This window comes from Canis lupus, chromosome 5 (assembly GCF_011100685.1).
Source record: "Canis lupus familiaris isolate Mischka breed German Shepherd chromosome 5, alternate assembly UU_Cfam_GSD_1.0, whole genome shotgun sequence".
Lineage (NCBI taxonomy): Eukaryota > Metazoa > Chordata > Mammalia > Carnivora > Canidae > Canis > Canis lupus.
Genome location: NC_049226.1, coordinates 46,965,894 through 46,979,438, shown reverse-complemented (window position 1 = coordinate 46,979,438; position 13,545 = coordinate 46,965,894). Strand labels below are relative to the sequence as shown.

Here is a 13,545-nt window from a genome sequence, read left to right as displayed (position 1 = left end):
ATCCTATTTCTGATCATGATACTGCCTGCTATTGTTTACTATCTGGTATTTCTTAGATGAGCTGAAATGATTTTTTTTAATCTGTAAATTAAAAAAATTCTGTTATTTAGCATGATTCAGTTGTTTGCATTTTACTTTGAATTTTTAAAATAAATTTCATAAATTTTATTTTTATAATTTAATATTTTTAAAAGATTTTATTTATTTATTTGACAGAAAGAGGGAGAGAGAGCACAAGCAGGGGGAGCTAGCTGCAGGCAGAAGAAGGAGGAGCAAGCTCCCAGCAAGAGCAGGGAGCCTGATGCAGGCCTGGATCCCAGGACTCTGGGATCATGACCTGAGCATAAGGCAGATGCTTAATGGACTGAGCCACCTAGGCTCCCCCCATCAGTCTTTATATAACACCCAGTGCTTATTACATCTCCTGCCTTCCTTAATATCCATCACCTGGTTACCCTATACCTCTACCCTCTCCCCTGCAGTAATCTCAAGTTTGTTTCCTATGATTAAGAGTCTCTTATAGTTTGTCTCCCTCTTTGATTTCATCTTGTATTTTTCCCTCCCTTCCTTTATGATCCTCTTTTGTTTCTTAAATTCCACATGCATGAAAGTGTATAATTGTCTTTTTTCTGACTGACTTATTACACTTAGCGTGTGATTTATTTTAATTGAGCTTGATAGAGTAAATTACTAGTAGAACTGTTAATTATGTTCAAATACTTTATTTTAAACAAGTTTGAGTACCTCAATTTCATGTGGAGTAGAGAATTATGGGATTAGGACAGAGGAAGTTCTTTTCAGAACTTAGAAAATTGTTGAAATGGGATATGCATAAACCAGACTTTAAACTACAAATTCACACAATTAGTGAAGAATGTGTATTACAAGAGCTTTTCTATAGATCACGTATAGGTACTTCATCACTATTTTTCTAATCCTGAATTCTGTCTGCTTAGGTTTTATAATGTGCAAGGAATGTCAGGAGTTTTTCTTTGAGAGAAGAATAGAGAAAATAGACTAGAATTTTCTCTAATTCTAGAAAAAACTAGAGTTAGAGAAAACCCAAACCATGAGTTAAACTCCAGAGATGCAAAAAGAATAAAAATTAAAAAAAAATAAATAAATAAACTCCAGAGATGCAATACTTCCTACATGCAGGCTCCTAGAATGTGTTTTAAGTATGTGTTGATAGAGTATAAAACACAAATGTTCTATAACATATGCATATGCTGTGTATAATATGTTGTATAACATTTGTTTTATGTATGTCTATGTGTATAACAATACAAATAGTTTAAATATTGTCTGAATTTTTGTGAAGTCTCTAATTTTGTTATAAAAGTTTCTCATATTTTCAAAATGATGATCAATTCAGCTTGTCAATTAGATGGCAATACATATAAATTCCTCTAAGTCTATGCTAGATCTACAGCTTAATAATTTTACCTCACCTAAAACTTTAATAATAATATAGAATTGTATGTCAAAACAAATTACATTCTCTACAGCTTTCCAAGAAAAATGTAACTTTACTGATGATACATTTAAGTTTTTTGATAGGTAGCATTTTCAACTCAACTATTTTTAATTTGTGCTTTTCAGCATTTCCTTATACATTGTGATTTAAAATAAATAAAATTTGTATATAACAAATGAGTTAATAGTTCTTTTTCCTTTTATATATTTACCTGAATTGGTAGAATATAGCACCACCTTATGCCCTGTGTAAGAATTACAAGCTACTATTTTATTTCTGCTTTATACTGTTTTAAAAAAAACTGTATCACACGTAAAATTTCTTACTCTTGTCATTCTAATATTTTTTTAAAAACTCAGCCTCCTTCCATTTTTCTCATAATACTCAAACTGTCAACTTAATCTATAATCCTTTCAAATTGATTTATTTGAATGAGCCAGCCACTTTATCAGTACTTTTTTCTTTTAAGTTATAACATTTTAGTCTAAGTTCTAGAGGAAAAGCTTTGTGTGATTAAAAGTCTATTTGTTTTAAAGAAATTTAGATTGAATAAACATTGGGTTTTTAATAACTCTGGCAGATCTTAAGAATTTGCTTCCTTTTATGCAGGAGAGCTACAAATTCTAGTACTGTCATTATTCAGTATTAGAATAATCTGATTGTTACATTGAAGCTTGATATAAATAATGTGGCATTTGTCTTTTTTCTATTTTATAATAGCTGTTGTTCCACCTTTTTACAGCTTCCTTTTTTTTTTTTTTTTTTTTTTTAAGATTTTATTTAGGGGATCCCTGGGTGGCTCAGTGGTTTAGCGCCTGCCTTTGGCCCAAGGCGTGCTCCTGGAGTCCCGGGATCGAGCCCCACGTCGGGCTCCCAGCATGGAGCCTGCTTCTCCCTCTGCCTGTGTCTCATGGAGCCCCCCTCTATCTATCTCTCTCTCTCTCTTTCTCTACATCTATCATGAATAAATAAATAAAATCTTTTAAAAATTTATTTATTTATTTATTTATTTATTTATTTATGAGAGAGGCAGAGACATAGGCAGAAAGAGAAGCAGGGAGCCCAACATGAGACTCAGTCCCAGATCTCCAGGAGCACACCCTGGGCTGAAGGCAGATGCTTAACCGCTGAGCCACCCAGGCATCCCTTTTTACAGCCTTGTTAACCATGTATTGTAGTATCTAGATTGGCTGTCTTTCCAAGGAAACTTAAAAATTTCCTTTCTGTACTTTTTCTAAAACTGGAATTTAGGAAAGACCTCCAATAATAATGCTTAAACCCACTCCCCATGTAAAGCCATCTCCTGCCAGCCCATGGCACTGCCCCCAAGAAGTATAATACGCACATGGAAAAATTCTTACATTTGAGTTTCTCAAATGTCAGAAATTATTATGTTCACTATCAGTGTACCAGGAAAAATGCATTACAGGCATGCCTCATTTTATTACATTTCACTTTATTGCACTCCACAGATTTTGCATTTTTATTTTTATTTTTTTATTTTTTTAATTTTTTTTTAAATTTTTATTTATTTATGATAGTCACAGAGAGAGAGAGAGAGAGGCAGAGACACAGGCAGAGGGAGAAGCAGGCTCCATGCACCGGGAGCCCGACATGGGATTCGATCCCGGGTCTCCAGGATCACGCCCTGGGCCAAAGGCAGGCGCTAAACCGCTGCGCCACCCAGGGATCCCAGATTTTGCATTTTTAAAAGGTTTTATTCATTCATTTAAGTAAGCTCTACATCCAACATGGGGCTCAGATTCATGACCCCCTAGATCTAGAGTTGCATGTACCTCTGACTGAGCCAGTCCCTGCATTTTTTTTTTAATTGAAGGTTTATGGCAACCCTGTATCAAGCAAGTCTGTTAGTACCATTTTTTCTTTCAACAGTATTTGCTCACTTTGTGTCTCTGTATCACATTTTGATAATTCTTGCAGTATTCTTAAAAGTATAATAAAACTTTCATTATTATTATATTTGTTATGGTTATCTCTGATCAGTGATTATGAGTTACTGAAAGTTTAAATGATCAGTATTTTTTAGCAATAAAGTATCTTTTAATTAAGGTATATACATTTTTTTTTAGACATAATGCTATTGCATGCTTAAACTATAGTATAGTGTAAACATGGCTTTTATATGCACTGGGAAAACAAAAAATTTGTTTGACTTGCTTTATTGTGGTATTCATTTTATTGCAGTGGTCTGGAGCCAAACCTGCAATATATCTCTGAGGTACGCCTGTTGTTTTTTAAACACTTTTTTAACCGTGGGAGAGAGGGCTAATACACCCATGATTAAATACAGATTTTCCAGCTACTAAAGAATCTGCATTTTTCAATAAGGAACCCAGATAATTATGTTTATCTTAACATTTCAATATGTGGGTAATTCCAAATGATAATGTTTTCTTATATTTTATTATAGTAGTTTTATAAACCTGAGCTTTCTTTTTAACATGAACTTTCTTTACATACTAGTTTTTGAAAAATCGTGACCAATATTTAAGTGTGAAAAAGAACAGAATTTTAAATATAGCTGGTAGTTTGGAGAGAAAGTAATGAGATCTAGATCCAGCTCTGGTTCTGCAATCAAGAAGAATTTTGTCAAGTAAATTCCTTTATTTTTCAGACTTCCATCAAAAGAGAAGTCTGGACTGGATTGCTTTTTTTTTTTTTTTTTTAAGATTTTATTTATTTATTGAGATGCAGAGAGAGAGAGAGATTGAGGAGAGAGAGAGGCAGAGACACAGGCAGAGGGAGAAGCAGGCTCCATACAGAGAACCTGACCTGGGACTCGATCCTGGATCTCCAGGATCACACTTCGGGCTGCAGGCGGCGCTAAACTGCTGCGCCACCGGGGCTGCCCTGGACTGGATTGCTTTTTATACTTCATCTACTTTAAATATTTTATAATTCTAAACTAATATCCCTTACCATTCCAGATGGGTGATGATAAAAAACATATTTATAAAATATTTGAGATGAAACTCCATTTGATAATGCTATAGTCAAAATTCATTTGAAAGGAAAACATGTTTTCCATTTGATGTCAGAATCTTAATTCAAACTATCTCAAATGGTAACTTGTCTAAATATTATGTGAGTATATCTTTCCCTTTCTTCTCTGTAACAATTGTAAGCATCTAGGATTGTGTTGATTATATTACAGTCAATTGGCTTTGAGGTAATGTCAGCATCTGTTGTTAGTCCTTAATAAATTCACAGGAAGGCTACGTGAAAATCTGTATACACTCTTACTCATCATTAATATTTGAATTTGAACTTCTGGCTCAAGCCCCTATTTGAGCCTCATTGAGTTATAAAATTTAGGATTTAGTATCTAGAGTATATTTTGTTTTGGAAACATGATCTAATCCTAGAAGCATTGATCCAAAAGTCTTAGACTGTTGACCTAATATTTCTACAAACTTCTTGTAAAATTCAGATTCTTTATAACCTCTGGGTACCTTAATTTCTCTGTTTATTAAAATGACTAATTTATATCTACCCCTTATTGCCTCATAGGGATGTTGTTGAAATATCATATATAATGACTCGTTTCTGTCATAGGCAATATACTTACGAAGATGAATTTCAATAATTTAAGGTCACATTTTAATTTCTCAGAATTAAAAGTACACATATCTTTTTATACCCCAAAGGTGTGACAGTGCTTGTGATTAATGACTGACTGAAAGCTTGAGTAATAGTTCAGCAATAATGGTAATTTCTTAAAATTCAGTTTAAGAAGAAATCTCCAAAGAAGAATATAAAAATCAAAAACTTACATAAGTTTAAAAGTAACCAAAACTAAAATAAGAGAAAATACATATATCAAAGCTTACAAAGGGTAGTCATCATCTAAAACAATCAAAAGAATTTATTAAAATATGTAACAAAACTACTGAGTCTGTGATAGAGCTAAGAAAATAAGAGAATGAGTAGGCAGTTCACACAAAACGAGACAAAAACAATAAACACATGGGTAAAAGTTCAATCTTGCTAGTAATCAGAGAAATTCAAATTAATGCAAAGTTGTTTCACTACCATTTTAATTGTTATGTCATTCTTAACTGCATTAATGTAAAGTGATGCAATACCATATACAAAAATATGTGGAATACTATAATGAATATTTTATATACCCATACTTAAGAAATCATTCCCTACCACTACTAAATTCCCTACCACTACTAAAATTTTTTTTAATTAATTAATTAATTTATTTGAGAGACAATGAGAGAGCACAAGCTGGGGGAGGGGTAGAAGGAGACAGAAAGAGCGGATCTCCAGAGCACTCTCTGCTTAGCGGACAGCCTGGTGCAGGGCTTCATCCCAGGACCCTGATATCATGACCTGAGCTGAAATCAAGAATTGGATGCTCAACCCACGGAGATACCCAGGTGCTCCCCGTCACCCAGTTTTTTAAATGATAATACTACCGACCAAGTTATGGTAGTGACAAAATTGTTACATTGTACATTGTTGATAGTATTATAAAATTGGATCAGTTTCATTAGCCTTAAAAGTGTGTATACTTTTGGCCTAGGAGTTCTTTTGAAGGATACTATTCATGAAAGGAAAAGCATTTGGACAAAGTAGTCTTCATTTTTTAAAAAAATATTTTATTTATTCATGAGAGACACAGGGAGAGAGAGAGGCAGAGCCACAGGCAGAGGGAGAAGCAGGCTCCATTCAGGGAGCCAGATGTGGGACTTGATCCCGGGATTCCAGGATCACACCCTGGGCCAAAGGCGGTGCTAAACCTCTGAGCAACTGGGCTGCCCAGTAGTCTTCATTTTATTATTATTTATACTGAGAGAAATTAGAAATGACCTAAATATCTAATATTTTAGAAATAAGTAATGGTATACCAACTCAATGAGTAATTATAGAACCAGTTAAGTTGAAAAAATTTAAATATTACTTAGCAAAATTTTTTTTAATTGTGGAAAAATATACATAACGTAAAATCTTCCATTTTAACAATTTCTAAGTGTATGGTTCTGTGCATTTAAATATATTCACATTGTTGTGCAACTGTCACCACTATCCATCTCCAGAAGCGTTTCATCATCCCCAACTGAATCTGTTTACCCATTGAACAATAACCCAATTTCCTCCTCTTTCCACTCTTGGCAAATAATGCTCTACTTTCTGCCTCTGAATTTAACTAATCTAGATACCTCATATAAGTGGAATTATACAATATTTGTCCTTTCGTGTCTGGCTTACTTCACTTAGAGTGTCTACAGTGTTTATCTATGTGGAGCATATGTTAGAATTTTATTCCCTTTTAAGGCTGAATAATATTACATTTGTATGTATATTCTACATTTTGTTTATCCATTCATCCAACAGTAGACATTTGGATTCTTCCCATTTGGCTGTTGTGAATAATGCTGCAATGAAGATGGGTGTACAAATATCTGTTTGAGTCTCTTTTTTCAATATATATCCAGAAATGGAATTGCTGGATCATATAATAATTCTGTGTTTAATTTTGGGGGAAACTGACAAACTTTTCCACAGTGACTTCACATTTCACATTCTTACCAGCAATGTACAAGAGTTCCAATTTCTCCACATCCTTGTCAGCACTTGTTATTTTCTGTGTTTTTGGCTTTTTTTTTTTTTTTAATAGCCATCCTATTGGGTAGGAAGTAGTAGCTCATTGTGGTTCTGATTTGCATTTCCTTAATGATGCGATATTGAGCATCTTTTCATGTGCTTATTGGCCATCTGGTATGTTCTTTGGAATAATGTCTACTCAAGTCTTAAGACTATTTTTTAATTGGGCTTTTTGGTTTTTGTTGTTGAGTTGTAAGTTTTTAATATATCCTGGATATTAATTCATTTTCAGATATATGACTGCCAATATGTTCTCCCATTCTGTGGGCTGCTTTTTCACTGTGTTGATAGTGTCCTTTGATGCACAAAGGTTTTTAATTTTGATGAAGTCCAGTTTGTATTTTTTTCTAGCCTGTGTTTTTGGTGTCATCTCTAAGAAATCATTGCCAAATCCAATATCATGAAGCTTTTCTACTCTTTCCTTCTTAGAGTTTTTTAGTTTTAGTACTTATATTTAGGTTTTTGATCCATTTTATATCAATTTTTGTATACGGTATAAGGTAAGAGTCCAAATTAATTATTTTGCACTTGTATATCCAGGTTTCCCAGCCTCATTTGTTGACCAGATTGTCCTTTCTCCTATTGAATGGTCTTAGGATCCTTTAAAAAAAAATTGTTTGTTTATTTATTTTAGAAACAGATCCTGCATGTGAGCAGGAATAGGGATGTAGGGATTTAGAAAGGAAGGGAAAATGACAAGCAGACTCTGAGCAAAGCACAAAACCTGGCACTGGGCCAGCTCTCATGGTCATAAGGCCATGACCTGAGCCAAAACTTAGAGTCGGAGGCTTAACTGACTGAGCTACCCAGATGCCCCTGGTCTTAGCATCCTTGTTGAAAATTACCTGACCATATATGTGAGAATTTTTTTCTGGCCTTTTTATACCATTAGTCTACATATTTGTCTTTATGCCAGTATTACACTGTTTTGATTACTGTAGCTTTGAAGTAAGTTTTGAAATCAGGATATATAAGTCCTCCCAACTTGTTCTTATTTTTTAATAGCAAAATATTTTGGATATGACATTAAATGGAAAAGACATAATATAAAAAAGGTTAATTAGAATGTAAATAATAGGTTTTTATGTAAAGCCAGTATTAGGATGGATTACATGGAAATCAAACTAGGATGATAGAATTATGGAGATTTTTCCCCTATTTTTAAATTTTCTAATTTTAAGTGTATATTGGTACTATGAAAATAATATTAAATATGAAATTAATTACCATTTGTACAAGAACAAAATGATGCATAAATACATGTTAGGATAATTTAGCCTTTAAAAGAAGTTAGTAAGAAGTCAGTCTCGGGGCATTTGGGTGACTCAGACAGTTAAGCATCTGCCTTCCACTCAGGTCTTGATCTCAGGGTCCTAGGATCAAGCCCTGTATTGGGCTCCTTGCTCAGTGAGCAGGGAGTCTGCTTCTCCCTCTGTCCCTCCCCTTATTCATGCTTGCTCTCTCTCTCGAATAAATAAAATCTTGACACATTAAAAAAAAAAAGAAATCTTAATGTAATTATGTTTGTTCTCACCTTTTTAGTGCCGTAGTAGATAATTCTACTAGGGATTACTGGTATTTTTTTATTTTATTATTCACATCTAATGCATACCTTTTCAGTAGCTTTCTTAATATTAGTGAAATCTTGGCCTTATCTAAATATCCTTCCAGATAATTTTTCAAAATAATTTTTTTAAAGATTTATATATTTATTTATTTATTCATTCAGAGAGAGGGAGAGAGGCAGAGAGAGAAGCGGGCTCCATGCAGGAGAGCCCGACGTGGGACTCGATCCCGGGTCTCCAGGATCATGCCCTGGGCTGCAGGCGGCGCTAAACCGCTGCGCCACTGGTGCTGCCCTCAAAATAATTTTTTTAAAGTCACTTCAAAACCTTATAAATATGTTTGAAAGTCATTAGGAGTAGAACAGAGGTATATTTTACATTATAGGTAAACAAGCCTAATAAATTAAAGACCATTTTTATACATATGGCAATGGCAAAATTCCTCATACCTTCAGTGGAGAATTTTTTACTTTTTTTTTTTTTAAGATTTTATTTATTTATTCATGAGAGACACATACAGAGAGAGCGAGGCAGAGACACAGAGGGAGAAGCAGGCTCCATGCAGGGAGCCCGATGTGGGACTCGATCCCAGGTCCCCAGGATCACACCCTGGGCCAAAGGCGGTGCTAAACTGCTGAGCCACCCGGGCTGCCCCAATTTTTTACTTTCTACATATGGCATCATCTTTGAGCTTTATTTTTTATTTTTATATCTCTTTATATTTTTTATATCTTTTTAGTTAATAGATCGCTTATAGAGCTATTAGTTTCGATCAGAAGGGATTTGGCTAGTCAGAAATGGCAGAATAAATCATGCAGAAAAACTTTTCTCTAAACTAATGTTTATCAGCATTTCACTATAGCTGTAAAACTTATTCAGTGTTCTTTTAGTTACCTGGACTTGAAACAGTTATTTTGGTTGTCATATACGTTAACTTTTAAATACAAAGTCATCACTTTTCCTTTTGACATCAGTTTCAGTGGTCCTTAGTCATCTTTAGTATGTTCCAAGCACTAATCCTGCCCTAATTATGGTAGCAGTATTTTTTTAAAATACTTATTTATTTGAGAGAGAGAGCATGTGAGTGGTGGCAGGGGCAGGTGCAAATCCACAAGCTGACTTCCCACTGAACGCAGAGCCTGATCAGGGTGGGAGGTGGGGCGGGTCCTTGATCCCAAGACCCATGAAATCATGCCCTGAGCCAAAACCAAGAGTCGACACTCAATGGACTAAGCCATCTGGTGCCCCTGTGGCAGCATTTTTATTTATTACTTTGTTTCAGTATTTCTTCCACTCTCATGAACCTTATTTTTCTTTTTTCTTTCCATATGTTTTTTCTTAGCTTTTCACTATCTAAAGTCCACTAATCCTTCAAGATACAGTTCATAGATTGCCCTCTCAGTTTACATTGATGGCCACCCCACCATCCCATCAGTCAGATACCATTGAGTACCTACAATGTACCAGGCATTATTTTAGGAATTAGAGTTATTATTTTGCACATGTAATTATTTTCTTGTTCTAACCATATAGAACTGTCAATTATAATTGAATTGTGTTATGCCTATTGGGTGTGTTGTTGTTTTTAACCTCTTAATGATGTCACAAATTCCTGGAAGTCAGTGGCTCTATTTGACATTTCTTTTATATCCTCCTCAGGTTTCTCTTTATTACTCTGCATGCTGGAAACATTTAATAAATGTTTGAAAAAATTTTTTTCCTTCATTTCAGGAATGGCCGTGTGTACAATCAAAAGGTTGCTTTTTCTTAGAAGAAGATGGTGAAATCATTAGTCATCAATATAGGATGCAAATAGTTCAGAGATCCATGGTTTATCTAACAATTAAACCATTAAACCTGAGTCAAGTTGAAGGCAAGTTTAAATTTTTCATGTACTTTTAAAAATATCAATTCATGTTCCCTTTGAAAATACTTATGTAAGTATTTGGTAGCCTTACTGAAGAAAATGTACCTAAGAAACATGGTTACATATATTTCTTTTTTTTTTTTTTTTTAGAATAAATTTGTGTTTTTAGGGTTGTTTTTTTTTTAAGATTTTATTCATTTATTCATGAGAGACAGAGAGGCAGAGGGAGAAGCAGGCTTTTCACCAGGAGCCTGATGTGGGGACTCGATCCAAGGACTCTGGGGCCATGCCCTGAGCCAAAGGTGGACGCTTAACCACTGAGCCACCCATGCATCCTGGTTACATACATTTCAAGAAAGAAAGCTTTAGTTTATACTTTGACTGTGTTATTATATTTTACAAAGTATTTAAGTTCTTTTCATGTATATTTAAAGCATGTTTTATTTTAAATCATTTATTTATTAAAGTTAGTGGCTTTATTATTTTTTTAATTTATTTTTATTTATTTATGATAGAGAGAGAGAGAGGCAGAGACACAGGCAGAGGGAGAAGCAGGCCCCATGCCGGAAGCCCAACGTGGGACTCGATCCCGGGACTCCAGGATCGCGCCCTGGGCCAAAGGCAGGCACGAAACCGCTGAGCCACCCAGGGATCCCCTATTTTAAATAATTTAAAAACAAGAACAAAGTGTACCCTGGTTTCTTCATGACACAGAATGAACTTTTTATTTACTAATTAATTTTTAGCTTTTCCATTTGTCAGTTTTTTAAATTAATATGTTTAAGAGAAGTTATGTAGAAACATAATTTGGAGCAATATGAAATACAAACAATTTTGTTTTTAAGATTTTATTTTATTCAGGAGAGACACAGAGAGAAGGCAGAGACATAGGCAGAGGAAGAAGCAGAGGAAACAGAGGAAGAAGCCTTTGGCTCAGGGTGTGATCCCAGAGTTTCGGGATGGAGTCCTGCATCAGGCACTCTGCATGGAGCCTGCTTCTCCTTCCTTTTCCTATGTCTCTGCCTCCCTCTCTGTGTCTCTCATGAATAAATAAATAAAATCTTAAAAAGAAAAAAAAGGGAAGAAAAAGCAAGAGCACTTAGGGCTTCCTGAGCCTTGGGCTCAGAACTGGCACATTATTTTTGCTATATTCTGTTGTTCACAGCAAGTAACAAAGCAAGTTCAGATTTATAAGATAGAGAAATAGACTTCATCTCTTGTTGGAGGAGCTGCAAAGTCAAATTGCAGTGGGCTGTGATTACAGAGAAGGCAGCCATTTCTGCTGTCTTCCACAGAAGGCAAGGAAATAAGCCTTATGGATGTAGGGCTGGTGGAAAGGAGAGGTGAAGAGTAGAAGTGGCAGTGCATTCCACACAGAGGGAATACTCCGTCAGAGGCTCTGAGGTGACAGTGTGCCTGGAGAGAGAGAGAGAGAGTTAGAACAGCAAGGTGATTAGGATGGCTAGAATAAGGTAGGAGAATGAAGGAATGAAGTAGAAGAGGAGGACAGGGAGGAACCAGGACAAAATTAGGTAGAGCTGATTTTGTTTGTTTGTTTGTTTGTTTGTTTTTGCCATAATGAAGACTTAGGCTTCTGAGAGAAATGAGGAAGCATAGGAGGATTTTCCCCATGGCTGCCCTCATGATTTTCTCTTTTATCTTTAATATAACTGTTTGAATATATGTCTAGGTGCTTGCGTTTTTCTTGTTAATGCTGTTATTGTGAGGTTCATTTGTATTTACTCTGCTTGGATTTTTTGGCTTCTTGTCTTTCATTATTTTTTGAAAATTTTCTACCTTTATTTCTTCAAGTATTTTTTCTGCTCTCTCTTCTTCTTCTACTTGTATGGTGCATGACATCTTGTCTTCTGTGCTGTACCAGAGATAAACCAATGCTTGCATCTCCTCTCTTCTTGCAAAGGTGTCTTTTCTTGGTTTTCAGGATCCTTGGTTGCCCTGAGACCTCAGCTCTGATGAGTTCAAAAAAATATGATTTTCTAGTTCATGTACTTTTTCTTGTTGTTATATTGGGAGCCACATTATTCCAACTCTCAACTCCATCAGAGGATTTTTAGTAAAGACAGGACATAATTGACATATTTTGATAAGAGCAGTCAGGTTGGGCAGCCCCAGTGGCTCAGCGGTTTGGTGCCGCCTTCAGCCCAGGGCCTGATCCTGGAGACCTGGGATTGAGTCCCACGTCGGGCTCCCTGCATGGAGCCTGCTTCTCCCTCTGCCTGTGTCTCTGCCCCCTCCCCTGTCTCTCATGAATAAATAAATAAAATCTTAAAAAAAAAAAAGCAGTCAGGTTGCTATATTAGAAATAGATTGAAGAATACCTAAGAGAAAGCAAGGAGGCCAGCTATGATGCTATTGCAGACTGCTAGGATGGTACTGATGATGTTTTGAACCAGGAATGTAGAAGTAATAAGAGGTAGACCTGGATATATTTTGAAGGGTAAACCATAGGATTTTCTGAAGATTGGCTATGATGTGTGAGAGAAGAAAAAAGTTAAAGATAATTTCAAGATTTTTCGCTTGACTAGAAGCGTGGCAACTGGAAGGATGAGTTACTATTTACTGAGCCTGAGAGAGGAGTATAGATGGAGAGTTTTTTTTAAGGGGTTGGGGAAGGTCAGTTTTAGATATAGATATTCAAGTGGAAATGTCAAATAGGCAGTTGATTATATGGGTGTAAAGTTCAGAGAAAAGATTCTAGCTGGAGACATAAATTATGGAGTTGTGAGCACATAGATGGGGTCTAACATCTTTTCTATGAGTGCCTCTTCACAGGTAAGCTAGTGTTTGGATCTCAGCTCTCTGAAAGGGTTTGTTTTTCCTTGAATTTCTGGCTACTTGGTTGCCTTGCAACCTCAGCTTTCTGATAAATTTAAGAAAGTTATGATTCTTAGAAAGTAAATAGAATATTTCTAGCAAGGTCACCGTATATAGTTACAAATGCTATGATGTTTCTATATGAAAATGGGTTGTGTATTTCT

The 13,545-nt window shown here is 35.3% G+C and overlaps 1 protein-coding gene across 2 annotated transcripts in view; it reads left to right on the top strand.

The window, feature by feature from the left end:
* The window catches only part of EFCAB7 (EF-hand calcium binding domain 7), a 47,330-nt gene that overhangs the window by 12,219 nt on the left and 21,566 nt on the right, over positions 1-13,545 (top strand). The window contains exon 7 of one of the 2 annotated variants that reach the window (XM_038537289.1): positions 10,411-10,552. The exons of the other annotated variant lie outside the window; for it this stretch is intronic. Within the exon in view, the coding sequence (XP_038393217.1) occupies positions 10,411-10,552 (142 nt within the window). The remainder of the gene's footprint in view (positions 1-10,410; positions 10,553-13,545) is intronic. 2 annotated transcript variants of the gene reach the window in all.